At 41.9% G+C, this 27,651-nt stretch overlaps 2 protein-coding genes across 4 annotated transcripts in view; both read left to right on the top strand.

Moving 5' to 3' along the window:
* Positions 1 to 456: 456 nt before the first annotated feature.
* On the top strand, positions 457 to 20,669 carry LOC116734335 (solute carrier family 22 member 6). The gene is made up of 10 exons (XM_032585656.1): positions 457 to 1,087; positions 1,769 to 1,872; positions 1,996 to 2,150; positions 3,947 to 4,115; positions 4,500 to 4,623; positions 8,751 to 8,857; positions 16,368 to 16,579; positions 16,710 to 16,818; positions 17,561 to 17,799; positions 18,273 to 20,669. Exons 1-9 carry the CDS (start codon positions 713 to 715, stop codon positions 17,778 to 17,780), a joined length of 1,575 nt encoding a protein of 524 aa, XP_032441547.1. The 5' UTR covers positions 457 to 712; the 3' UTR covers positions 17,781 to 17,799; positions 18,273 to 20,669.
* Positions 20,670 to 24,052: 3,383 nt separating this feature from the next.
* Positions 24,053 to 27,651, top strand: part of fynb (FYN proto-oncogene, Src family tyrosine kinase b) — a 73,602-nt gene continuing 70,003 nt past the window's right edge. Inside the window, exon 1 of one of the 3 annotated variants that reach the window (XM_032585124.1) lies at positions 24,053 to 24,243. The gene's annotated coding sequence lies outside the window, so the exon portion shown is untranslated. The remainder of the gene's footprint in view (positions 24,244 to 27,651) is intronic. The other 2 variants (XM_032585121.1, XM_032585120.1) reach the window with 2 other exon arrangements.

Genomic DNA, 27,651 nt, shown 5'->3' with positions numbered 1-27,651 from the left:
GCTCCACTTTTTTGAATGCTTCTTACAGGAGTCACTTTAAACCCAGCAGCATGCAGGAATACCCAGGCTGACCCAGGCAGGTTGGGATGTGATGACTGAAGAAGTGAATGCAGTCCTAATCTCGCCCTGCTATCTCTCTGCTGTCTTTATTTCTTGGCCTCACTCCACCCAGCAACATTCAGAATGTAACACCAGGAGGAATCTCCAGAGAACAACTGGAGTGTAATCTCAGAAATTACACACAAGTCATCTGATGCTTCTGCTTTTATCCTCGTCAGAACGGAGCTGCCCTCCTCTCCACATGATGACAAACTCCTGGTTTCACCTCCAAGCCAGTTACTTAATTTAATCTTATGAAACTCTTTCAGGGAGGGCGGAGGGACAGCGGAGCATCCTCCACTGGCCCTTCCCAGCAGCTGCAGGCCCCTCCCTCCTGTTTTAAGCTCTCCCCCATCACTCTGAGGTCAGAGCAGCCTCAGAGCGTCCCGCGCTGCACAGCTACAGGTCGCTGTCAGAGCCCAGCAGGTGTGACTGCGTCTGCATGCCGACTGGCTGATAATCACCTGCCTGCTGCAGACTTCTATTGCAGACGTTTGTCTGCTACTGAGCTCTCCTGTTTGCCAGTTTGAGTGTATTATCATCTGGGGATAATCTCTGCCAGAGCAGACCGGTTAGAAACATTTGAGGTGTGCATCTCCAGCCGACCAGCACAATGAACTTCGATGACATTTTGAGTAAAATCGGAGGCTTTGGGAAGTTCCAGAAGCTCCTGTATGTGTGGATCTGTGTGCCTCAGATATTCCTGGCGTTCCACATGCTGGTGTCCGTGTTCACCGGGGCCGTTCCCCCTCATCTGTGCCGTTCCGCTTGGCCCTCAGGGGCCACCCCTGCCGCTTTGAACTTCAGCCTTCTGAGCGGGCCAGACGGCCCATCTGAGCTGTCCTGCACCATGGCCCTGAATCATAGCAGCGGCGGCACCGTGGCCCCTGGAGGAGCTGCAGCCCCCGGAGACGGGCACCCCACCACGAGCTGCCAGGACGGCTGGGAGTACAGCAAGGAGACGTTCCAAAGCACCACTGTCACCGAGGTGAGTGGAACACCAAGCAGAGTGGCTGGAGACGCGTCCTCAGGGTTCTGATCATCCAGTTTCCATTAATGTCTTAAACATAACAAGTGGTGCAGCTCTGGAATGTGGAAGGTTTTTACCACAGACGACTCTGTGATATCTGACAGTGGGTGGGGAGAGGAGACGGACACATGCAGTTCAGACAGAGTATGATTATGACACGTGAAGGTGACGGATGTTCGTCCTGGATAGGGACGCACCAATCCACTTTATTCGCTTCCCATACCGGTACCGATATCTGAGGTTACCGATACCGATCCGACACAGAAAAACATCTGAACTGACTTAAATCGTTTCTTATTTTAAAGACAGACATAAATGTTCTGAATTACAAATTTATTTCATAATTCTGCACCAGTTAATCACACTTATACACACTTTAACACTAAAAGTGTAATAGCCACCAAAGGGAGGAACTGGAGAGCTTCAACTCTGACCTTATCTCTGAGTTTTCACAAAAACCTGAAAACCTAAACCTGTTTTTCTGTGTGTTGCTGCTGTTCTCAGAGTTCACGGTCCTTTCGCTCAAACAGAAATCAGCTACAGATTTCATCACTAATGCCCTCCAGCCCTGCTCCAGTTAAAGAGCCGCTGCAGAAAGTTTCAGACTTTTTCACCTACATCTGTCTTTCTGTGTTCCAGTGGAACCTGGTCTGTTCCAGCTCCAGCCTCAACAACCTCGGCTCGTCCGTCTACATGTTCGGACTCCTCGTCGGCGCTGTTTTATTCGGTTACTTGGCTGATAAGTAAGTTGATAACCATTCAAATATTTCCTTGAAAAAAACTAGGTCATCCCTGATGAGTGGTATTTCTCCTTTATGTATTGCTTTCTAGAACAGTTTTTGTCTTTTTGACCATATCTTTTTCAGATATGGTCGCCGGATCATCATCCTCATTGGCCTGGCTATTCAAGCGACCTTTGGCGTGGCCGCTGCTTTCGCTCCCAATTTCTACGTCTACACAGCCCTTCGCTTCATGGTGGGAACGTCCATCTCCGCTGTTATCATGAACGCCTTTGTTTTGGGTCAGTATCCTTCAGAACCTCAGCTTGTTGGATGGTTGATCCAGTCAGGAGTTTGGTTCATATCTCCAGTAATCAATAGGAGAGAGGCGGGTACACCCTGGACAGGTCAATTAAACTCACTCGCATGTTTGTTTACTTTGGGAGGAACCATGAATGCATAGAAGATTCCATGTGGAAAGAACCTGCTCAAGATTCAGGATCTTCTTGATGAGTGCACCCACTGAAAAACCCGATCTCAGAATTAAAAAACGTGGCGTGTATTGTTGACAATCTTCAGAGATAATGTGTGGCCCATTGGAGAGGAAAGTTTTATCCTTTCCTTCTGTCTAGAGGAAAAGTTCGCTTGGTGCAATTAAAGAGAACAAATCCTTGATGACGCCTACAAGGTTAACCCACGATAAGATGTTCCAGAACTCTGCTGATTCTTCCTACGTACATCATAGATAACTACAGATACCAACCAACGCAATCAGCGTTCCAAACTAATGCTATTCTAAACCAACACGGAACAAATTGTTCCTCTTTATATCAATGCTGTAGCACAGAAACCTCCAGGGAAATGTTTTAGAACGGCAAAAATACTTGTATTTAAAGAGCTTTAACAAATGTAGATAGTTATGAAGACTAAAATTACTGATCTAATGTTGTCGGCCATGAAGTAGTAACTCAACCATGAATCCATGACCTTTTGGGTCACGGTCTCAGGACCTATGTGTGTTTCTGGCACTGGGGTGTTTGTTTTGGACTGTCTAGGTGCTGTGGGTTGTAGACTGGGGCCTCAGGGGTCAGACTGAGACTCAACAGGTTTATTAGTGAGGTCAATGGGTTGGTCTCTCTCAAAAATACCAGAACCAAGAGTTTGACACAGGGTATGTTGAAAAATTGGCTAGATGTCATTGTGTAGGTAACGGTTTCTCAGTTCCGGTCCTCAGGAGCCACTGCCATGTAACTTTTAGGTGTTTCCCTTCTGCCACACCTGACCTGAATAAGAGTGATTTAGGGAGCATTCACACGTACGCTGTTTAGTCCGTTTTAATCAAACTCCAGTTCCTTTGCCTCGAAAGTCCAGTTCGCTTGGGGCTAGGGGTGGGAGTGCAATCAAAATATGATGCAGACCAATAAAGCAAAGTCTTGTTCGCCTAAAACTATGTTTTCTGATTTGGTTGAAGTGAACTCTTCAACCAAAGAGTTGAAGAGTTCAACTCTTTGTGAATCACCAAGTAGACTGGAGACTGCTTTAAAAGCAGAAAGTGGACTACACCGCAGGGCATTCTGGGTAAATACAACAAAACAAACACGAAAAACTAGCGCTAGCAGAAGGAATGGCTTACTTTGTTTGTTTGTTTTTTGCCAAAATAGAAAATGCTAACTGCTAAAATTTGTCACCACTCCATTTTGTTTACATTTCATAAAGATGGAAGTTGCGCTCTGTGTCATCTTCTGAGGTTTTCATGTCATTCCTCCAGTGGTACTCGGTGCCGCGCCCCCACAGGTGAGGGTGGGGAACTAGTTTTTCAAAGGGTTTGGATCGTTTGACAAAGTGCAGTGTGAAAGCAAAGTGCACTACCTAAAAATGTAACACATGTCAACCGAACCGAGTCTACTGGACTACCAGGTACAACACCCTAACATCTGCAGAGGAGGTCATGTCGTCATTTGAATCAGGTGTTCTGGAGCAAAGACACATCTAAAACACACAGAGCTGTTCTCCCTGATGACCAGAACTGAGAAACACAGGTGAAGGTTGAGAGGTCAGCGCGTGCTTTGCTGTGTGCTTATCAGTCCCTTCCTCCCAGGTACTGAATGGACGGGCCTGAGACAGCGCATGCTGGCCGGGATTATCACAGACTACTTCTTCGGATTTGGGTACATCCTCCTGGCCGGGGTGGCGTACCTCATAAGGGACTGGCGCAAGCTGCAGCTGGCTATATCTGCACCTGGCTTCCTCTTCATTGTCTACATTTGGTGAGTTTGCTGCAGACTGCACAAGCATAGAAAATAAAAAAACAGAAGCTGATTGTCTGACTTGTTTTCTGCTTGTGAATTATGGCGATTCATTCTCTGTCTACAAGGCATTCCTCAGACCAGAGGAAATGTGCTGACCTTCTTTGAGGTTGCCTCGCATGCCTCTTGCCATGCAAGTTATTTATGATTCTCATTTACATTTGACATATGCAAAAGCAGAGAGAGAAAGCTAGAGAGTGGAAGAGAGAGAGGGAGATAAACAGACTAATGGCTTCCTTCCAGTAAAGGTGTGAGTTTCTGGAACAAGTCAGTCAGAAAATGCCCTAAAGGACTTTGAGGTGATGTTTAAGATAAATGTTTGACATAGAGTGTTTTTCCTTCCAGGGTTTTGCCAAAGTCGGCCCGCTGGTTGATGGCCAACGACAGGAAGGAGGAAGCATGGGACGTGATCCAGAAGGCAGCCGAGATGAATGGGAAGCCCATCAGTAAGGACATGGAGATGTGTCAGGTAGGAATGTGGCTTCAGTGATTCTTCCTTCCACCAGAGTCACAATTCATTCTATGTTGACAGAATGCTGACATAAAATGTGTCACAACCTGCGCTGAGAAATTACCGGCTGTAGCCAAGTCCAACCTTTTTTTGTTAGAAGCTGTCAGTCTCTGACTTTTAATTGTATGGCATGATAATCCTCTTTTCTTTTCTTTTTTTTGGACTGGAAATGTTTCTATTAAAGTTGCAGTAGGTAACTTTTATTACATTTTTTTCACATTTGGTAAAGCTGTCACCTTGTTGTGACACTATAACATGAGACAGATAATTTGTGAAAAGATAGATCCCCTCTGCATTCTCGCTGTGGTCCTACTGCCACCTGCAGAAATACAACAATCAGTCAGATACAACCAATCAGAGTCAGGAGGTGGGTCTTAGCAAAGTTAATCATGCTCATGTATGCAAATTTGCCTGTTTGCTGCAGCTGTGCTAATGATGGAGAAACAACCTAACGTTTTAAGGTAGCTGTTTATCCACCATTATCGGCGTTCATGCTAACTATCCTGAGCATTCACTCAGCAGAAAACATGTGGTAGGGTGTGAGCAGTGTCTACATGAGAATGATTGACAGCGCTAAGACCCTCCTCCTGGCTCTGATTGGTTGTTTCTGACTGTAAGCGGTGTATTTCTGCATATGTCAGTAGGACCACAGGGAGAAGGCAGAGGAGCTCAGTCTTTTCACAGATTCATATTCTCATATTACATAGTGATAGTTTTAACAAATATGTAAAAAAAAACAAAAAACATATTGTTATAAAACCTATTGCAACTTTAAGAAATAATCAGTAATGAACAAAACACCAAAAGTTACAATGCTCAAAAAGGTTTCACATTAGCTTGTTGCTGATTTTTTCCATGTGGTTGGTTCTGAATGATTTCATGCACAAATACTCCTACCGCTACAAATGACACTACAACCACAAACCTCACTGTGAATTATTGGGATTTTATGTGACAAACTCAAAGTAGTGCATAATTTTGACTTCAAACATTCAGTCAGAGCTACTAAGAACAAAGCATGTTTGTAGGATAGAACTGGTCAGTCAAAGTCCAGATCTAAATCCAAATGAGAATTTTTTTGCCAATAGTTAAAAGCTGATGCTAACAGATGTTCTCCATCCAATTTGAGCATGCAGACTTTTGCAAAAAGGATCATTTCAGTCTCTAGATGTACAAAGCTTTTTGGAGATTTTACAAGTGAACACCACTTGTCTGATTTCTATATGCGACACTATACGTTTTTGCAAATCACGCACCGCTTTTCTTTTACTGTTCAATTCTGCACTGGTTTGTTTTGGTCAATAAAATTAGATCCCAGTAGATTACAAGGAAGTTTGTTGTAAAATAATGTGAAAAAATTCAAGGGGTGTCACGCTGCATTTAGGTAACATTTAAGACATTTTGTTCATTCCACAAATTAAAAACAATACAACTGGCGACATGTTTTTAATCCAAGGAGGAAGTTTTTCTTCCCTTTGTGGTCTCAGATTGTGTAACTTTATAATCCACACTGGTGACTAAGCACTCCCTCACTCATGTGATGTGTGTATTAGCTTCCTTCTTTGCAAAGTATCAATCATGGGACATCAGTAAATCAGACTGAACTGCAGGATTTCAAATCAAAAAGAGGATCAGGGAGACGCGTCCCACCTGCAGTGTACTGGGGTTTCCTCTCTTAATGTAGCAATCAAGTGATTCATCAATAAGCCAGAGCAACATGTGATGTCATCTCAACTCTCTCTCTGCTTCCATAAATGAAAACATACAGCAGAAGTAAATGACACACAGGTATAGTGTAGATCCACATTTCCTTTAAAGCTGCTGTTTCAAACAGCCAGAGATATCTTTGGTTTGTTGGACTGAACAACTAGTGGCTAATGGCAGCAGGTTGGTGTTCAGCTGCCAATGTTAGCCTTAGTTCAAATTAGCAACTAGTGGTTTTGATCCAGAAGGGAAGGACACAGGAGCTGTAAACAAAGTTTTCTTTTCATAAAACCCGTGACCAAGGTTATATGTTTGCAGAGAGAAGACTTTCAGGGTCATTTTCACTGCTGGAGCTGACAGTAACGGCTCATACAGTTTAGCAAAATTGAGCAAGCCCTCAAGTTCCCCCACTTTCACTTCACATTTTAGACATAATTCAGCAATGACACCTGGTTCGTTTTTTTTCCTGGAACTGTCAGTGACCCTGGAGGGTTTTTTCTGAACCTTTCCTCAGTGAAGTGAAAACAGAGTCAGTGACTCTCAGCAGTAACGCCTCCCACTGCATCCACTTCAGTCTAGGTCTTGTTTAGTGATTAAAGGGACAGTATTATGTATTTCCCAGCCACATAATGGCATTTTATAGCACAGTCAAGTAACTATGTGACTTTCAGTTTTTACGTAAATGCTGTGTATATCAAATATGTTTTAAAAGAAATTTGACTTTGTAATTTAACATTTTGAAATTGGGCCTCTGTCTCTTTAAAATCTCCTTCTCTTTCTGAAACTCCACCTGTAGGAAGTCATCACAACATGGCTCCTCTGTTAACCTTTTAAACATTTTTTACCAGCGCTGCACAAAGAAGTAGCTCCTATGATGAACTCAGCTGATGCACAGTTCCACCTGGTATTTGCTAATTGCTGCTGGCTAGTCTGAAGGAGCTGGCATTTTGTACACCTGGATGGTTGCCATGGAGATTAAAGGATTTCTCAAACATGTTTGAAAGAATCACAGCAATACTCCAGGTATATTTTGATGAGGGAATAACATCGTAACATGATGCAAAGCTCAAAGAAATTGATTTTACATAATACTGCCCCTTTAAGAGTAGAAGGTAAAGTCCAGTTGAAAATTAAAAGGCATAATTTCACAATAAAACTATAGCTATTGATTCTGTCACAGAACCAATTTACAATTCACTGCGAACTCCATAGAAAGGTGTAACTGTAAAAACATTTTCTGTAAGATGCTGTTGAGAGTAAAAATTCAGAGGTGGGAGAAAAGAGAGACAGGATGACACTTTACACCTGACAACTTACTATCCTGGAGTTATCAGAGTTCAGTGTGAATAGTCAGAAAGGTGTCCTGTGTTTGAAACATCTGGTTCTCTCCTCCACATCAGGCCTCATCCTACAGGCGATGGTTAGCCTCCCTCCCTCTTCTTTCCGTTTTTTTTAGCGTGGCCAAATGTTTGCCATAGCGTTTTCTCAGCAGAACCAATCATTCTCCTACTTACACACACAAAAAAAAATGAATTCAGGCAGGTTCTTTTCCACTGAATAGAATCCAGAGTCAGACAGGTGAATTTTCTCTGCCAGAGGGGGCGCTGCTGTTACTCTAAACATCTCTAACTTCATTCTGACAGCACATTTATTTCAAGTCAAATATCTGCTTCAAATAAATCCACCACCAGATTGGTCCATGAACTAAATCCACCATGTATTTTTTTAAGGTTTTGTCGGCTCTAGTGGCCTTTATTCTTTATTTGAGAGTAGCTCGACAGAAAACAGGGTAATGAGAGAGGGGGAAGACATGCGGCAAATGTCACCAGGCCGGGAATCGAACCTGCAACCACCACCGTGAGGACTAAGGCCTCCATACGTGTTGAGGCACGAGGGTGGGCAAACCACGACCCACTAAACCATGTATTTTTATGCCTCAACTCGGTTTCTCTGTGATTTATGAGCAAAGCTGCGCTTAATATGTGATCAATTCTGCCAGTTTGCCTGTGACCAGCAGTACCTGACCATCTCCAGTCTAGACACACACACAGGTGTGTGGATCTGGTTCTGCTCGGGTTACATTCCCAGTCCAGACTCTGTGCATTCACTCAGCGGGGCTGCAGAGTGGAAGCGCATGAAATGAGGTAGATCCATTAGAGAAGATGACCTAAATAAACTGCTGCCAAACATAAATCAGCAGCATACTCTTGACAGTGTTGCTGTAGCGACGGCTCGTTCACTGTGTGGCACTGCTACTGCACACCATAGTGGCTTCTGTTCTGACTTTGAATAAATTCGTTTGATAACAGGCTCTCATTTGAACATGCAAACCATTCTGAGAGCTGGATGTTTCAGTCGCCCCCCGTTTGTCTTTTCACCAGGTTTATCAGACTGAAGAGAAAACCGAGCTGAAGAAAAAACACTCCCTGGTTGACCTCGTTCGAACCCCGACAATGAGGAAGCAGTCCCTGATCGTCTTTTATCTTTGGTGAGTACTCGCAGAACTTTACCTCTTTATCTCCTCTATAGAAGGATTTATCTGAAACAGCCTTGGTCTGATCAAAACCGGGACGCTGTACGCCCAAACCAGACAAGGTCGGGTCATGTACAAGGCTGGGCCGTCTTACTAGAGCACCTTTTAGATTGTCTTAAACTCGTCGTCGTGTAAGGAGTTTATTCTTGGTTGCGTTGAAGCCAGAAACAATAGAAAACCATACTGAAAATAATATTCCTGAGTTTGTTAGAGAGAAAACTTCAGAAACCCCTGAGGGTCATGGGGGGATTTTTTTCCTTTTGTGTTTTCTCCTCAGCTTTAATGCATCTTGAATACTGAAAGTTTTCCTGCTACAATAAAAGTTTTTGTAAGGTTTGTCCATGTATGTTAATATCTCGTTTTTGAGATATCAGGATGCAAGCGCACCGCAACCTGATGTGCAAAATGTGAGAGAAAAATCGGTCAAACATGGTCTACATCCCTTCTCTGAGACATGAAGACGACAGAAACTTTCTGGAAGAAAGAAAGGATAGAAAAAATACATCCAAAGTATTTGGAGTATTTAGAGTTGGTGACAGTTTTGCTCATGTCTTTTTCATGTTGGCAGTCTGAGTGGTTTTCTTTTTTTTTTTTTTTTTTTTTGTAACCCCTCCAGGGGGTCTTTTTGTGGGCTCTAGTGTCCCTTTTTATGAAGTAGGCTGACAGGAAAGGGGGAGGGAGAGGGGGGAAGACATGCGGTAAATGTCGCCGGGTCCGGGAGTCGAACCCGCGACCGCCGCGTCGAGGACTTGAGGCCTCCAAATGTGGGTCGCGCTAACCCCTACGCCACCACGGCACGCCCCACAGTCTGAGTGGTTTTCATGTGCAGTCCCATCTCCACCTTACACAAACAAACATAAACTCATAGTAAATGGATCAATTTTCAACCAGTTTCCTGCACCAAAGAGTTTAAGAATATATAAACAATTCTAATTCTAAATAAACTTTTATTATGACTGTGACTGTATGCAAACTAGAACAGGTTGTATTTGCTAATTTATTGTAAAGGAATTCAATACTTTTGCGAGGTATCGTAACAGGAAAAGAAAATTCCCACATTCCTTCCAGGGGGCGCTGTGGGAAACGGACTGCTTTGAACACTTTTCCATTACCAGTTACCAGATATTAGCTTTCAGATGTAGATCACTGTGAAATTTGGTTATAAAGCAAAAAATTTTAGATTTTTCTGCCTTGTTGTTTTAAATACACTTTAAGAAAAAACCCCAGCAGTATAATCGTGAATGAGTCCCTCCATCACACGCTTCTGTCAGATGAGTAGAAAGCTGCTCACTTACTGTTGAATATTTGCTTTAGTGGTTTTCCATAAAAGCTTTGCATGGTGAGTGTTAGGTGGATGTTATAGCCTGCAGTATAGATTACAACATATATTTTTATGTGTGCAGGAAATTCTAGCAGGGAGCTTCTTGTCTTACCCTGTTTACAGCAAGAATGTGTACTCAAGTTGTCGAAATGCTCAGAATGCTAATCCAGGAGTCAAGTTTCTCTTTTCATTCTGATTTCAAGAAAGCAAACTTAGTTGCTTGAAATAAAAAGCCTCACCAAGGAGGAAGGAAGCATTCGTATGTCATCATTCATTTTCTTTTTGAAAAATTGTTAAAAAACAAAACCAGCAACTGGTGTTCTGCCAGAGGGTGTGAAGTTGTTTTGTTTCCCAGTCCTCACTTCTTCCTGGAGTGACACAGACCTGTTGCTGTTTTTCTTCTGTAGTGTTGAGATCTTTAACAAGTCAAAGCAGAGCTGTTTCATTCAAAATGAAAAAAATTAACAAATACTGACAATAAGTATTCCATGAAATAAATACATGACTCTGTTAAATAAAGCAAAATAAATATTTTCAAATAGAATTGACCTTTTTATCTATTTTTTATTTATTGTGAAATGTATTTGTTTCTTATATTTATTTCTTATTTATTTCTTTATTTGTGAATTATTCATTTCATAATTTTGTTTTATTTTGTGACTTTTTTTGTTAAGCTACTCTCCATATTTTATGGACTTTTATGTTTTAGCTTCGTTCATGAAATATTTCTGAATAATTAATAACTGTATTTGTCTAATTGTTTCATTTTGATTGAAGCGGCTCTCCATATCAGAGGTCTTACCTAAAGAGGGAAACATCTAGTGATTGATTTCCTTCCTTCCTTCCTGGCTGCATGGTGGAGCAGATGCTAACTCTGTTGCCTAGCAGCAGGACGGTCCAGGCCCTGTCTGCATTTAGTTTGCATGTTCTCTCTGGGTACTCCAGCTTCCTCCCACAGTTCAGAAACACGGCCGTTTGGACCCCAGTGGTCACAGAACAGAACCAGTTTTTTATGTCATATCTGCTCTGACTTTAACACTCATTCCAAAACGTTTCCTCTGAAAGTGATCCAGCAGTGGATTTTAGGTTTACACTAGTCTTATAATTAGCAGGTGTATTATAACTAGAAGCCTAGAAGAACAATGAATGAATGGATAAGCTGATGGATCTGACACGCTTTAGAGCGTTGTGCCACGGTGTGCTATGCAATCGGAGCAGAGAGTGATTTCTGTCTAACTGGATCACATATTTTCTCTCTCTATCTCGCCTCTATACTCTATGTTAACAAGACCTCCATTCACTGTAACTTGATGCTGAAAACAGCAGGGTGCCAAGAGAAAGCAATAACTGTCAGAAATAATTTGATTCGTGAAATATGGTTGCAAGATGACACATTAAATATTTCACAAGATGCGGGTTTGAATATTCTTTGGTTGTGTGATCTGGGTCTGTATTTGCTTTCTTGGGTTGTTCTGAGGAAACAGAATATTTGTTTGTGACGGTAAAACGCAGCGATGCTGTGATACTTTTTGCCTCTTATAGTATTTCCTTGTTCCGTCTGCATTCAGCATATTCAGCGGACCGGAATGTCACACCACCAGCAGGATGTTTTTCTGCTTATCGAACAACTTCTTGATTTTACAGCCGTGGTTTCAAACTAACCAGACTCTTAATACAGTAATCTTATTAATATGTAAGAAAACAGACAGGAATAAAATATAAATGTTGGAAAGTTCATATTTGACCTTGCATTAGAAGCTTTCTTCTGGACGTGAACTCATTTTTCAGTCTCTTCTGCATTTTAAAATTTCCAAGGCAAACAGCAGGAGTTCTCTGGCTCTGCTATGAAAAAGAGAAGGAAGCTCTTGGAGTTTTATGACCTTCCAACATTCCTCTCAGTCTGGAAGCGTCTCCCATCTACTCGCTTTTCCCCCCCAACTGGGTCAGGTTCTGGACCGCTGCAGGAAAATCAAATTGAGTGCAAAAGAGCAGTAGCAAAACAAGTCAAAGTGACAGAACCAGCAGAGAGAGTAGGGCACACAAAGAAAATTCCCTTCTTTTGGGTTTCACTTTGTAATTTTGATTCATTTTTAGTTTTTGCTTCACATTTCTCTAAAAAGACATGAAAAGTTTGCAGAGTTCTAGTCATTTTTAATGATCTAGAAGCTACTTTTGTCACATTTTGTAATATCACCTTCCTAAAGTAAATGGCACAAGTCATTTTTTTGCCATCTTTCCATAAGATGTTCTGGACAAAAAACACTTCTGGCATTAAGTGACGTAAGCCATTATTTTAGGAAGTTGACAATATGTTCTATTGAAAAGTTATTTGCTGAAATTTTGCCTTCTGTGTTATTTTGCCTCATAAAATCCTAATGAGCAATTGTGGAAACTTTTGTTTATTTCAAGACTACATGAGACAAAAACTTAATTGGGTGTGAATGCAGTTCCAAAACATTGTGAGTGTTTGCCACAGACGGGTTCTTTACTGGTTGCATGGGCCCCATTGTGAGTGTTTGCCATTGTGAGTGTTTGCCACAGTGAGTGTTTGCCACAGACAGGTTCTTTACTGGTTGCATGGGCCCCATGACCCCTGGCCCCTCTACACCATACAAACTGAAACTTGATTCCAAATTACTCTCAATTTGGAATCAAGTTTCAGTTCTGTCTGATCTACCTAGTCAACGGTAGATCAGACAGAATGGAGCACACATGGCCGGGTGGGAAACACTTTATTTATTCTGAAAAACATCCCTGATCTTTAGCAGGTATGAGATCCTCACTGGATGACAACTGTGGTTAAAAATAATATTTTAACATATCATATAACAGGAGATTCACACAAACATCAAACTACTTCCTTTTGTTCAGAACAGGAAAGTATCACAACTAAATGTTGTCTGACTTTGTTTAGATTTGGTTCTGGAAACTCTGAAGAGCTGAGGCATCAACATGGTTCACATATGACCTGTTTGTCTGGTGTTGCTCGGGATTTAGCACTAGTTCTTCTGTGTCTTGTTTTTGTCAGGAAACCAGTTTTATTCTGGCTTTGTTTAGATGAAGATATCTGATGTAGAAACAGACCTTATGTGGCTGTACAAATTTCAAGTTCACAACACCAAGGTTTCTTGACCACCCCATATTTCTGTCAGTTCCTTTAGCCAATTAACTAGCTAGCTATTAGCTGGTTGAACTGTCTGAGTTTTGGGTTCTGCCTGCTGGGAGATTTTTAATAGAAAATGCACGAGAGTGCAAACTTCAGTAAGCTAAGTTTGCTTCCACACCATGAGCGAATGTTTGTTTAGGCAAATTCATCTGCCTTGTGAGCTCAAGAACAACAAGCAGCCATCTTTAGGGCTAATCAGGAGCACTGCCTTATTCTTTGCAGCCTGAGGAATTATCAATGCTCTCATTAAAAGAAACGTTACATTACTGAAATAATATCATGGAAAGTTGAAATGCTCTTGGTGCAAAAAATAAGCAGGCCTACTTCATATCCAGTGACCTGCAATCCATCCATCCATCCATCCATCCATCCATCCATCCATCCATCCATCCATCCATCCATCTTCTTCCGCTTATCCGAGGTCGGGTCGCGGGGGTAGCAGCTTCAGAAGGGAGGCCCAGACTTCCCTCTCCCCAGCCACTTCTTCTAGCTCCTCCGGGGGAATCCCGAGGCGTTCCCAGGCCAGCCGAGAGACATAGTCCCTCCAGCGTGTCCTGGGTCTTCCCCGGGGCCTCCTCCCGGTGGGACGTGCCCGGAACACCTCACCAGGGAGGCGTCCAGGAGGCATCCTGACCAGATGCCCGAGCCACCTCAACTGGCTCCTCTCGACGTTCCCACCCTCATCTATGGTCATGAGCTTTGGGTCATGACCGAAAGAACGAGATCGCGGATACAAGCGGCCGAAATGGGTTTTCTCCGTAGGGTGGCTGGGCTCTCCCTTAGAGATAGAGTGAGAAGCTCAGTCATCCGGGAGGGACTCAGAGTAGAGCCGCTGCTCCTTCACATCGAGAGGAGACCTGCAATCCAACTCATATAATTCCATCCAATATCACTTTCATGGACAGTGAGTGTTGGAACAGTCAGCCAGGATAATGTTTGGTCAGACTAACTATATGCTCTGTAGTAGAATCCACTGGATGTGCTGTGGCACCACTTCAGATGTCTAACTCTGATTCTGAGTACTTATGGTAACGTAAACAGAAGTGAACAGTCTCAACCTGCCAGACCTGTTCTCACAAAGCTTCAGAAAGAACCAGTTTCCCAGGAAAATACAGCTTGTAAGCCGAAGCTTGTTACTGTAGACTTTTTAGGTGTTCACAAGTGAACCAGACTTCACGCCTGGCGTCCCATCCAGTTAGCCGAGATCTGGATTATTGTATCTTTTTCCTCGCAGCCTGTTCCTTTACCTCTCTGCCCAGTCAAACAGAGTGTGCGTGAAACACTCATCAGAGCAACAGGCGGGAAGTGACAGGGTCGCAAACACTTTCCTGTGACCTGCTATCTGTCCTTACACAGATGACACGCTAAGAAAAGTTGGAAAAACGAAGTCACTAGATGGTTATTTTCACTAAGTGGAATGCTTCCATCCCAAGGTTTGGGTGTGTCTTGAAACGTCCCTTTGTTCAGCTGTTAAACTCCGAGCTGCATAAGGACCTTCTTTACACGGTAGGCTCTAAGTAAAACTGGTCTAAATGTAACTCTGTCATATTTAGTTTTTCTAAATGTTGCTAAATGTGCCACAAAATGTGCCACATTTAGCAACATTTGGTGCCAGAACATTTAGTGCCAGAAAGCCCTGGGATCTCTCTGCCACGCCCACAAATGACTAGTGCATAACCAGGTGGGTTGTTGTTCTCTGAACTGGAAAACTCATAATTGCATGCCATGTAGAGAAATTAGTAAACTAAAATAAATACTCAAGTTTAGCTGAGTTATAATCTTCTATGTTATTCTCTTTGATAAATTCACAGAACATATTGCCCAAAAATAAAAAGAGCAAGAACTGCTTTTGGAAACACAGCAGTTTGAATGAAACCTGAATGTAAAGAAAACAGTAGCTTCAGTTTCAGACCACGGCTCTGAATTTGGATTCTGTGATCTTAATGTGACAGTCAGTCATCTGGCAGAGTGATAGCAATCTATTGTTCTTACACTATGTAATATCTTTAATAGAAAGTATGACATTGCTTACCTTCAAAATTACAACAGTGTCAAGAAAAATGAGGAAAATTTTGTGTAATATGCCTTTTTTATATTTGATTTGCATTAAAGCTTTTCCTCCCTCTGCATTATGAAAGAGAAGGAAAAAGCAAAATGACCAAAGCAGTAGCTGAATAAACTACTGTTTATGAAAGCCACAAAAAAACACCTTACAAAATACGCTTATGAAAGTTCTTACATGTAGGGTTTCATAATTTCCTTCTCTGTCGCCATCCTGTGGTCATATCAGGAATGACATTTTGAATAAAATGAGAAACAAGTTTTTTTCCAATAAAAAAAACCCCGCTGTTAGGAAATGACAAGAGAATAAAGGAGGGGTTTTTTTAAAACCCATTTGCCCAGAGAAGGAAAGACGAATCCTACCAACAGAACAGTCCTGATCCGATCACAGGCTGCGCTGGTTCTCAGCAGCGCCGCATGTTCAAACATCATAGCAGTGTTTTTTCTGTCCAAAAGCACTGCTATGATGGAAAGTGGAATCAAACCCCTTCCAAGAGAAATATCTTCTAACAATCCATAAATAATTAAATCACAATGACTGTGTGATGTTTTAGATCAGCACTCAGGAAACTCCAATGATCCTAAGCCACAGTATGAACTGATCAGGTCCAGAAGACGATATCCAGCTGGAAAATTACATAAGATTTGAAATATTCTGAACTGGCTGATAGAACAACCTCTTAAAATGGTTGGCTGATAGAACAACCTCTTAAAATTGCTCTTGTTTAGACCGCAGAAACATAAAACAGAGCAAGAGACATGAAAGCAATAAACACTTGTTAAACAGCCAGAACCTAAGCACAGGACTTTATGTCATTTTGGAACAATCTCCATCTAGAATGATGCCATGTGCTAATGTCTGTCTTTCTGTTCGCTGGTCACAAAGAAGCGTCCTAACGTCATCCTTCATGTTCCAGGTTTGTCAACGTCCTGGTGTACTACGGCTTGTCCCTCAACATTTCCGACTTCGGAATGAACATCTACCTGACCCAGATGATCTTCGGCCTGGTGGAGATGCCGGCACGCACCATCACACTGTTCACCCTCAACCGCTCACGCAAGTTCTCTCAGCTGGCTTTCCTAGCAGTGGGAGGTTCTGCCTGCCTGCTGACCACCTGCATCCCCAGCGGTACATAGAGACTGCAAACAGACTCTACTTAATCTGTCTAGTCAAATAAAAAATAAAAAAGACAAGTCCTTTTAAACACTGTTTTTTGAGTGGTGACAACCTGTTGTGTCATCTTTTTTTTTTTCTTTAGACCTGTCCATTATCCGAACGGTCCTGGCCATGATTGGGAAGTTTGGGATTACAGCCTCTCTGTCTATCATTTATGTCTACTCAGCTGAAATATTTCCAACAGTGATCAGGTGGGTGTTGCCCTGCAGTGCATTTCTGTGTGTTGTTTGGTGAAAAAAGATCCTAAAACCCTTTGCTCAGCAAACTTGATCTGTTTTAACAATGCCATCTAGGATTTACATTGAAAGACAGCCAGCTGCCAGTGTGTTGTAAGAGAAACCAGACCCTCACACAGACGTTTGATCCAGTCCAGCCAGTCTTTACTTAATGGGAACTGTTTTGGATAAGTAGAAATGAAAAACTTTTATGGCAGCTCGGCTGTGAGGTTTTGTCAAAACAAACATTTGTCTAATGTCACCATTAAATTTGATTAAGAGTCCAATAGTCTAACATCCTTCTTATTACTATCAGGTAATACATGAAAGTGATGTGTTTAGTAATTCTGTTCATCAGCACACTGGAAGAAAACCAAACACATAAAAGCATAAACATTTAGTTTGCTTTTATGGTGGTGGAGGAGTCATGATGTGGACATGTGGTTTTTATCTGATTGTTTAAGGCAGTAAAGTGTGTCCAGTTTTTTATTACCTGTCAGTTAAAATTTATTCACATTACATCTTCCTTATCAAGGGAATCTTTCAGCCGTAGTGCTGTCTTACCTCAGTGTCGACATACCAGGGCCCAAAGTATGGGGTGCGCGCCCCCAGGGCGCGCACCCCATACTTTGGGAACCACTTCCATATGCTAATGAAGTTCCTTTGTGAACAGCCTGTCTAACCAGACGTGCTGCTCCCTCACTGCTATGATCTACAGGCAGAATGGGATTGGTATAGGCTCCATGTGTGCGCGGATCGGCGGTGTCCTGGCTCCAATGATGCACCTTCTGAAGAACATCAGTCCTCATGCTCCCATGATCCTCTCTGGCCTGTGCCCGCTGCTGGGCGCTGGACTGACCCTGCTGCTGCCTGAGACGGCCAACAAGCCTCTACCGGACACAATCGAGGACGTCGAGGGAGAAAACCTGACTTCATAGGTTTTACTCTTCTGTTCAGGTGAGGTGGGATTAAAACTAGGCCACTTGAGGAGTTTTAGGTAAAATATTTTTTCCGGTCAAAGGTTGTTTTTTTTCTATCCTAAATGCAAAACATAGATTTTGTTTGTATAGTGTTATCTTCCTATCACTCTGAGTTAATTGTTCTTTCAGCAAATGGCCTTTTTGAGTCTGAATACTCCAGTTAATGATTAATCGATTGCTAAATTAGTTGACGATTATTTCAAAGATTGATTCATCACGATTCATCCGACTAATCGTTTCAGTCCCACTTGGTATTGAACTGTTACATAGAAGCAATAAGGTATTTTTAAGTGAGTGATTTTGACAAAATGTGTAAAAGTTAGAGTTCTGATTACCTTAGCGAGGCGCTGTATGTGATCAAATAAAAATAGTAGCGGAAAAAAGTAGCAAAGTTTTGCTCCAAAGATCTGATATACAAAACTTCTTTATTTTTCCCCCTCCTTTCATTAGTGATTAGGAGGAAGGTGTGAAGGCAGCCATCTTTGATCCGAGGAATGTTACCATGGACACCCCCAGGAAGGATTAGCGTCTCAGCACTGGCTGGCATATGTCATGTGACATTCAGTATTTTTCAGTTTATGTTTTTTGAGACATAAGTCTTTACTTCCAGTGGAAGTTTCAGTTAGACTTTGTGTTTATGGGTCTTTACAAGCTGCCCAAACTCTTTAAATAATGGTATTTATGAAAGTGTTTTTATTCCCTCTTGATCAGTTTTGTATGTTTTTTTATGGAGTAATTTCTCTTGTTCCAGCGTGGTACATTTAGTGAATATAGAAAGTGTCATTCTGGTAAAGATGTGTAAAATTCTTATAATAAATGATTCCAGACCAGCAGCATATCATCACAGAAGAATGTAGAAAACTCAAATTTCTAATGTAAAGTGTGTTTATTCAGTCTGAAAGTAAATTCTCTGAGGAATAATTGTTTTTACAATCTCCTCAGTGGCACACATTTTGGACGACCGAGTTGAAGTTTGACGCTGGAAGCCACCAAAGTTTTGTTTGAAGCCGTCTGTTTGTTGGCCTGTTTGTTCTCTGTCTAACAAAAGTTCTCAGTGCTTCGAAACAAAAACATGGGCCCACAGCAACACGGAGCCTTCACCGTACTTGTTGCTAAACCAAATCTGATTAAATTCCCAGCAAACTCTACATGTTTACATTTGTGATGTAAGACAGGAAGGTTCTTTTTTTCTGGCACCATTCCCAAACTAGTCTAATGGTTGCCATGGAGCCAGAATGTCACGTTTTGCTGGCTCCTTGTTCTGCCTACTGGCTAAAAGAAATTGGCTTTTGTGTCACATCATATTTTTCCCTAGAGAAACTGAAACTTATTGGAATTCCTATACTCTGATCAATGTAGAAATGATTAATGTTGGGTTTTCAACATTGTGTTTGTTGCTATTAATTTAAAGAGGGTTTTTTGTTGTTGTTGATTTTAGAATTATCTGCACAGTTGATGGCAACAAAAAGGTCCTGGGTTGGAATCCTGACCAGGGGTCTTTTTGTGTGGAGTTTGCATGTTCTGCCTGTGCATGCATGGATTTGCTCCGGGTACTCCGACTTCCTCCCACTGTTCAAAAACATGACTGTCAGGTTAATTAGTCTCTCTAATTGTTCTTAGGTGCATGTGTGAGGGTGCGCATGTGTGTGTTGCTGTTTGTCCTGTGTGCTTCTGTGTTGTCCAGTGATGGACCAGAGATGTGTCCAGGTTTCTCCACGTCTCTCACTAAACCACCATTTGAACTAAGTACCAATGAAAAGAATGTAGACAATAGATGTTTGGGGAACCAATAATTTTGCCACTGCTAATTTTATTAAATATAATTATTCCTCATCATGGGATTTTTACCCCACTGAATTAATGCACTTATAACAGACTGTTTTTTGGGGGGGGGGTTTGTGATATTATTCGGCTGCTACAAAAGATAATTTCATCTTTTTTAACACAACTTTACAAAGCAGGGCATTTTATTTGGTAAGGTATTGTACTTTGTAAGAGTTTTATTTAAGTATCAGGCAGTGCTTGTTGTCAGGCAGTACAAGAAGTTCTGCCTGATGATGAGTTGGTGGTGCCTGAAGCTACATGGAGTCAGACTTTAACTGAGCCCTTCATCCTGAGACACTTTCACCTCACAGCTCGGTTCTGATTGTGTGAAAGCAAACGGTTCTCGTCTGACAGTATCAATCAGATGGTATTTGTGCAATTTGATTTTCTTGTTTGTTTTTTGCATTATTTTGTCTGAAGGTTATATGGTTAAAATAAAGGGATCAAGAGACATTTTATTCAGTATTCTCCCAGTTCGCTGTCAGTAATTTATCGGCGCCTTCCTCACTAATCATGGCTGTTAGCCTGTGAACAAAGCCGTCTCTGTGAAGAAACTGCTTTCCCAGACTGTTGTGAAAGACTTTTTCCGGCTTGTTGGGAGTTCTAACCTTCAAAGCATCCAGCAGCTGTAGGACTTATCAGCCAGAGTTAGTTTTGTCTTTGTTTTGCCTCATCATGTAGTTTTGCTGAAGGGTTTGCTGCTACATTTGCAGACCTAAAGGTCAGTTGAGCTACGGCTGGCGCATCGCTGCTGCCTCCCATTGGCCCACTTAAAGGCAGGTGGGAGTGGGAAGCGCTTCCATGTTTACAGTGATGACTCGCAGCCAAACATATCTTTGAGGAAACACTCTCTAGTGGATAGAGGGTGTCACCTCCTCTCTGGCAGCTCAACCAGTATCTGATGTGTGAAAAATGTGCTTTACATCTCATCCATGCATTTATGAACGTTCACGTTATTTTTCAGATTATATTGTTGATACTGTATATTTTTACTGACTGCGAAATAAAGGTCGTCTGAGAGCATGCGTGTGTCACTGGGTATTTGTGTGGAAATCCTCTGGATAATTTGAGAATGTACTCCAGTCGTTTTAAAGCTTAGGCGTGTAAAAAGTCCAATGTGATATATTTTGTAGGAACAGGGCTTTATATAATCAGAAGCAACTGTTTTAAGACTACAAAATATAGATTTTATCTAAAAGAAACTTTATCTATTATCTAAATAGAATTTATCTAAAAGCCCAACATTAGTTTCCCTCAGGATCCAAAGGAATCCTAGGCCTGGAGGGATATGTTGTTCTTTCAGTAACAGATAAGCCTAATTATTTATGTCCCAGGCAGGTTTAGGGTTTAATTAATCTTTTAATTCAACCAGAACATCTGCTCTTTGCCATTAGTCTAATCTATAGATACATTCCTCTCTGTAAGATTGAACTCAGCATCTGGCTAGGCTGCTCCAAAATGTTCAGTTGTTTCTCTGCTAAGCATGTCTTAATCATTTGATCTGTGTGGTTTGGTTCGTGATCCTGCTGGAATCTCTGGTGTTCTCCAAGCCCAGGTTTCTCTGCGGTCTGCCCAGTGTCGTTGCTAAGAATCTTTGTGGAGTTGTGTTTGTTCACATTGATTAGATCACCTTTCTCATTGGCTGAAAAAATCCCCAAAGCATGACGTTCCTACCACCATGCTTGATAAATGAGGTGGTGTTCTTGGGATTGAACGATTCTTCAAATTATTGCTAAATCAAGGTTGCATTAACATACCCAATTTGGGTATACAAATTTTTTATGTGCCTTATTCAGAGAAGTGGCTTCTTCCTTGGTCTGATTCCATGGTAACCAGCAGTCTGATGCATCTGCTGGGCTGTGTGCATTAAGATGTCACCACCAGCATGGCCTAATTCTTCAGGATGGCTTGGATCCTTTGACTCTTCATCGTCTCTCGTATCATCAGTCTTACATGCGTCACTTTTGGCTTCCTACCAAAAGCCACTTTTAGTGGTAGGAGTAAACATCATGACATGCTCTTTATGGATAAAGTAAGTTGAACAGAATTTTCTTTCTCTTATATTTTAACACACACCTACTGTATGTCATTTGCAGTAAGAAGAAACTTGTTTGCCAAGATAAAATATCCCCAGGGATATGAATAATTTTGGGCTGAACTTTGACTTTACAGTTTTGTACCACTTTCTGTTGGTCTATCGGATAAAATTCCAAAGAAACCTGTAGAAAATAGTCTGTAGCTGCAACAAGATAAAACGCGGTCAAGAGGTATGAATATTTTTGCAAGGCACTGTAATTCCTCGACTCCCGCAGAGTTTTTAGCAGACAGACCTTGGTATGAGACGGGGGTCGCTTACATGCTGGCAAGTAATCAATGGGAGGTGCTCTCTCTGATGCCAAGTGGGAACCGCTTTAGCTTCTGAGCCGTGGTTAGCTGGCAAAGGCTAAATGTGTCTGTCATTACTGAAACAAGACATCACACAGCAGCTGACACTGAGGCTCAGAGGGGCCACAGAGCCACACCACCACCCACTGGTGGGCTGTCAGTGCACTGCTGTCATAATTTATCCTGCTTAGTAAAATGTACAAAGGATAACAGGTAAATTATTCAACAACTATTAACACACAACAGAGCCTGATTAGCTTTGTTAGCTTTCCTGTAATGTTAAGTTATTACTTCACCATTAGCACAACTGCAGCAGAGACACAAGCTTGATTGACAGCGCTAAGATCCTCCTCTTGGCTTTGATTGGTCAATTCTGACCGGGAGCGGTGTATTTCTGCAGACAGCTGTAGGACCAGAGAGAGGAGGTAGAGAAACTCGATTTGTTTTCACAGATTATCTGTCTCAGAATGTACTCTCTCAACATAGTGGCACTTTTTCTGCAGATAGGGGGAAAGATACATATTGTTTTAAAAAGTTTACATAGCCTACTACAGCTTTTATCTGAATAAATGCTTGTAATTACAATATTTTTTAAGTAAGTTTGAAAATGCCCGAATATTGTCCAGAGGTAACACCTGCATATACTGTGCTGCTACAAAGCAGAAAAGTGTTATTCTAAATGTAGACAGAAGATGGCGCCCAAATGTTACAACCTGTAAAACGAGTCCACCCGCCTATCTATCCGTTCTTTTTCTACACACTCAGCTCAGGGGCCTGGAGCCGATGTCCAGAAGTCACCATTCACTCACAAATGTCATGTTACAAATGTTACCAGCCAGTGCAAACGATTTTGTTTAAATGTCGGTTAATTAGTAAACTATATCTCAGAATAAATGCAGAGTATGACAGGCAGACTATGAACAAAGAAAGAAATGGCTCGTTGGATTGTAAGGTTTGTGTTAAAGCAGCCAAGAAGTCCCTGCATGGTCACCCTGGGGGAGCTACATAGCTCTGCTGCTCAGATGGGATCAACTGTTAAAAAACATGTTCCTGGGGGGAATGACAAGACGAACACACTAACAGCGCAGTTTGCTACAGAAAACAAGTTAAAAGCTGCTCTGGTCAGATGAGAGCAACGCTTTTAGAAAAAGCGTTTAATATGAGGCAAAACAAACACACGCCTCTACACCCTGTACACTGCATTCATACAGTGAGGCATGGTGGTGACAGCATCATGCTGTGGTAGTGTTTTAAATAACTTTTGATTGATGCGGACGTTCTTTCAGCTAGATTGTGGTTTGCGGCAAAAAGCAGAAAAGTGCAGTACTCAAAGCAGACAGGAGATGGCGGAAACCCCACACTGCGGTCCACACACCTGTTTATTAGCTGCTTAACAGACAGAGGTAAAAGCAGCATCTCATTCGGCACCCTAGACAAATTCAGACTTTAAAAAAATGCATATAAGTTACTACAACAAACACGTGCTTTTGGCTACTGCTTTCCTCGGCTTATAAATAGCATTATCTCCAAATTTACCCGACATCTGTGATATAGAAATCTGTGTATTTACGTCCAGAGCTTCACTCAAGCACCAGCAATGACTGGACAGACCAGCTGCCACTCAAACGTCACGACTTGGTTGTTTAGTTTTATACAGCTCGGGTTTTCCAGCTGCAAGTGAGAGCGTACAGGTAATCATCCAAAAAAGGTCTGGAAAGTTAATACTCCAAGGTGAACTGCGTTATAAGTTGGTCACAATATTTGGAAACATGTTTAAGCTAATAACTTACTAGGATATGTCTAGTTGTATGGGACCGATTTAAATTGACTCCAGTTTGAATAAGTTTGCTCACTATAAAACGTTGTAAAGCAATTTTCGGAGTATTTGTGTACATCATTACTTACCACGTCTTAATAAGTGGGAAGACAAGTTCGCTTCTCCCTCCCCAACCCTCCCCTAAAGACCTCTAGAGCCGACTTTTGCTTACCCGTTGCTATCTATGGGAATATTTCCGACAGCTCGTGAAGGCATCGCCAGTCTCATTGTGGCCCCGTAGATCTAACGCCATCACACGCAGCGGCTACTACGGAGCAGCAGGGCGATAGAACAACAGGGCCGCCGCCGCCGCCGCTCAGCCTTTATTACCGACACATTCGTTCAGCTTAAAGCGATGGAATACGGCGCTGTGGGACATTAGAGCCGCTTATATCGGTAAGTGACGCTCTGCTCTGGTTTTCCACATCATTCTGCTCTGTCCTGTCTCCAAAGCGGAGTGAATGGCTGGGATTTAAGACAGTATTTCTTTTTTTATTGGCGTTTCTTTAAACATGAAGGCACTTAGGCAGCGTTAGCTCTCTCGGCCAGTGTTTTCCTCCTGCTGCTGCTCCAGCGGGGCTGTGGAGCTGAGGCGTCGTCCTGGTTTGAACGTGATGCCCTGGTCGCTGCTCCAGCGGCTCCCATCCTCTTTGTGACTTAATGGAAGAATCGACACGAAGCTAATTAAGCTGCTGGTGCTGGTGGAGGTTTGAAGGGGGTAGAGGGGGGACTCTTAGTTCTCCAAGCACTGACGCATTTTGATCCTCTTATTTACCACCCCTCCCGCTCCCCCCCTCCATCCCCGGCTTTCCTCCCATCAAACCATCAACATCTCATATCGATGCTTGGTGGAGTCAGATGAAGGACACATAATTCGGCTGCTGTGTGTTTCTGGTGATGCTGCAGGGGTTTTTTTTGGGGGGGGCGCAGTCTGGATCCACGCTAAGCGGTCGGTGCAGTGCAGCTTTAAATGTGTCTGTGCGTGAATCGTATGAGGCTGGAACACCACGCTGCTGCTCAACTCTTCTCAACCAGTTTGTGGTCCAGCTTCCAGTCGCCATCCCCACATTAATAGTACTTAACCGCGGCCCCAAAGGATAGTTTTGGATCCTGTGTTTGACTGGCTAATATCTGTCTTCTTCTCTCTTTTTTTAAATGTTCAATCAGATGAACATTTCCAGTGGATTGTACTGACCTAGACGCTAAACCTGAAAAAGAACAGGACGTTGAGATTATGAAAAGCAAGAAATTCAATTTAATTGTAGTTGGTACTGAAAGTTTTCCTAATATTGGAAAAGCCTATAGTTTGTTCAGTGTAATTCAGTTCAAAATGATTTACCTCAAAGTTAAATGAAATGTTATGGTAACTCCATCCACAAAGAGTCGCTGTGGATGGGGATGCTGTGTGCAGGAAGGCTCTCCACTAGCAGTCAGCCTTGCAACTAATCGACAGAGGCCTCTGACTGAAGATTGTTGCTGTGTGATAGTCTCATGGCTCAGCTCACAGATGTTGGAGTTGGGGATATTGAACGTTCTCCTCTCTCTGCTCTGCATCCATGAAGCCTCCTGTTCAATTCCTCTGGGATTTGGGGTCATAGGTCAGATATTAAATGAGCTTTTCAGATGCTAACTGGCTGCTTCCAAGAGGGAAAGTCGGAGGTGGCACACCGACCCCAACCTCATGGCTGATGTGTGTTTAAAATATAGCAATAACTTTATTACTGAACAGTTTATCTGCATTTCTCATCGTTCGTTATATTGATTCTACACACAAACACGTGCAGAAACCCTGTGAACATGTTTTTATAGGATTTTTCTGTACAGTAAATATGTGCATCGTTGAGTACAACAGATAAATCCTACTGATTCCTGGACTTGCATGTTGGTTATTTATTCTGGATGAAACTCCTGACTTCACAAGTAAATGTCAGTCAGTATACCTTGCACTTTTTCTCTCTTCATTTTCTTTTGTTTTGTGTGTGTTTTTATTTTAATACTCTTCACAATTATCGGTGGGTTTAGAATACTCTAGAAGTGTGAAATCTTCTGGCTGTTTGTTCTAAGTAGCTTTGCATTCGGCTTCATTTTCACAAAACTCTTCAGCGAAGCTAGAGGCTCTATAAAAGGCGATGAAGTTATTTCAGTCCATGCAGCTAAACTTAGCAGGAGTATCTATATTTATGCTGTGGTCTGTAGCGAAACCACTTGAACAAATAAATTCTAACTAAATATTATTCGTGTGATGATCTATATATTTTTTTCTTTTTCTAGCATGTTGCACATATATTGTCGCTTCAAATGATCAAAGCCATCATCCCTTCCCTCCCGTGCTTTATTGTTAGTGTGAGAGTCTTTGTGTTTAGTTTGTTCGTCATCTGCAGCAGGGCTGACACTTCCAGGCTGTTAATCACCACCTTATCTGCTGGGATCGGTTGTCAGCATTTGCGTCTCTGATTTGAGTTAGTTTGTAATACCTGACTTTCTATTTCCTTCCTACACTTGAAGGAGGTTAAACCACGAGTAAACATATTATTTCCTGTTATCTTTCCATCATACAGCAGCACTTTTTCTATGCTTTCTAATTGGGGTTAAACATTCTCATCACCTCCGTTTCCTTTGAGAACAGTGCTGGGTGTTCCCCCATCTATTGTCTTAGCGGATAAAACCCCACCAGGTCTGGATCACAGCCATTTTGTTCAAGGAGCTGGATTTGCAGAAAAACTAGAAGGTCACTCGGCTTTACCGGCTTCTTGCAAAGTTTTACAGAGTCCTATCGCTGCAGAGAGTGTAAGCAGGTTGTGGTTTCCAGCCGTGTGGCGGTGAAGCACGCTGAGCTCAGGTGCTGCAGGTGCAGCGGGTATCGGTGAGGTGGATTCATCTGCAGGGTGAGCTCTGCGCAGAACCAGCAGACCTGTACAGCAGAACAGTAGTTTATGCTTTAAAGCTATGCATTCATTATTCCATGTGAAATGGCGGCATTAATTATTATTAAACAGGTTTTGTAAAACGTTGCAGATACATAGTTATTTTATGTTGGGTTTTTTTTCTGAAAAAAAATCCTCTCATGTCAGTAAACATGTCATGTTTACATGTTTCCTGTCCAATACTGATTCCCAACTTGTGCAGCAAATTTTTATACTTATATATTCACTCATTTTAATTTCAACCTAATTAAAAATAAATTCTAGAATTCTCCCCATCTATGCTTGAAACCAATGGTGGGAAAACTTCCACTAACGCGCTAATAGCAGAACTAATTTTTCATTTAGCTCTTTAGCACTTTCACTAACTTTGAAAACATTTAGCGCACTTAAAATTCCCTAAATGACACTAATTTACTTGGTTGTTTTGTAAAGTTTCAGTTGAATATAGTTCAACATGTGTGGTGAAGTGTTGGTCATCGACTGTCAGGAATTGTTTAAGTAGTTAGATATTTAGATTCATGCTCTTATTTTGAAGTTGGTGAAGTCTGTTTATGGACCAGCTCAATTTCCTCTCCTCCTGTTCTCTTTTTTTTATATGACACATGGAAATTTTAATGTCAATATAAAACTGTTGATCAAAAGTGGTTTCTTTTTAAAGAGCAGATATATTTTGACGTTAACGCTGTAGCATTAGCTTCTGCTAAACACCATGTTGGTGTAGTTCTTTACCGTTAGTGGAACTAATGTTTATGATTAGTGCTTTAATGTTAGCAGAGTTAGCCTTTTAGCTAGGAGCACACCAAAAACTATAAGCAACATTTCTCAATAAAACACTTCCTGTTTGTTAATGAGTCGATGGGAGCTGTTAGTTTTGATGTAT

This window comes from Xiphophorus hellerii, chromosome 15 (assembly GCF_003331165.1).
Source record: "Xiphophorus hellerii strain 12219 chromosome 15, Xiphophorus_hellerii-4.1, whole genome shotgun sequence".
Lineage (NCBI taxonomy): Eukaryota > Metazoa > Chordata > Actinopteri > Cyprinodontiformes > Poeciliidae > Xiphophorus > Xiphophorus hellerii.
This window is presented reverse-complemented; position numbering and strand designations above follow the sequence as displayed.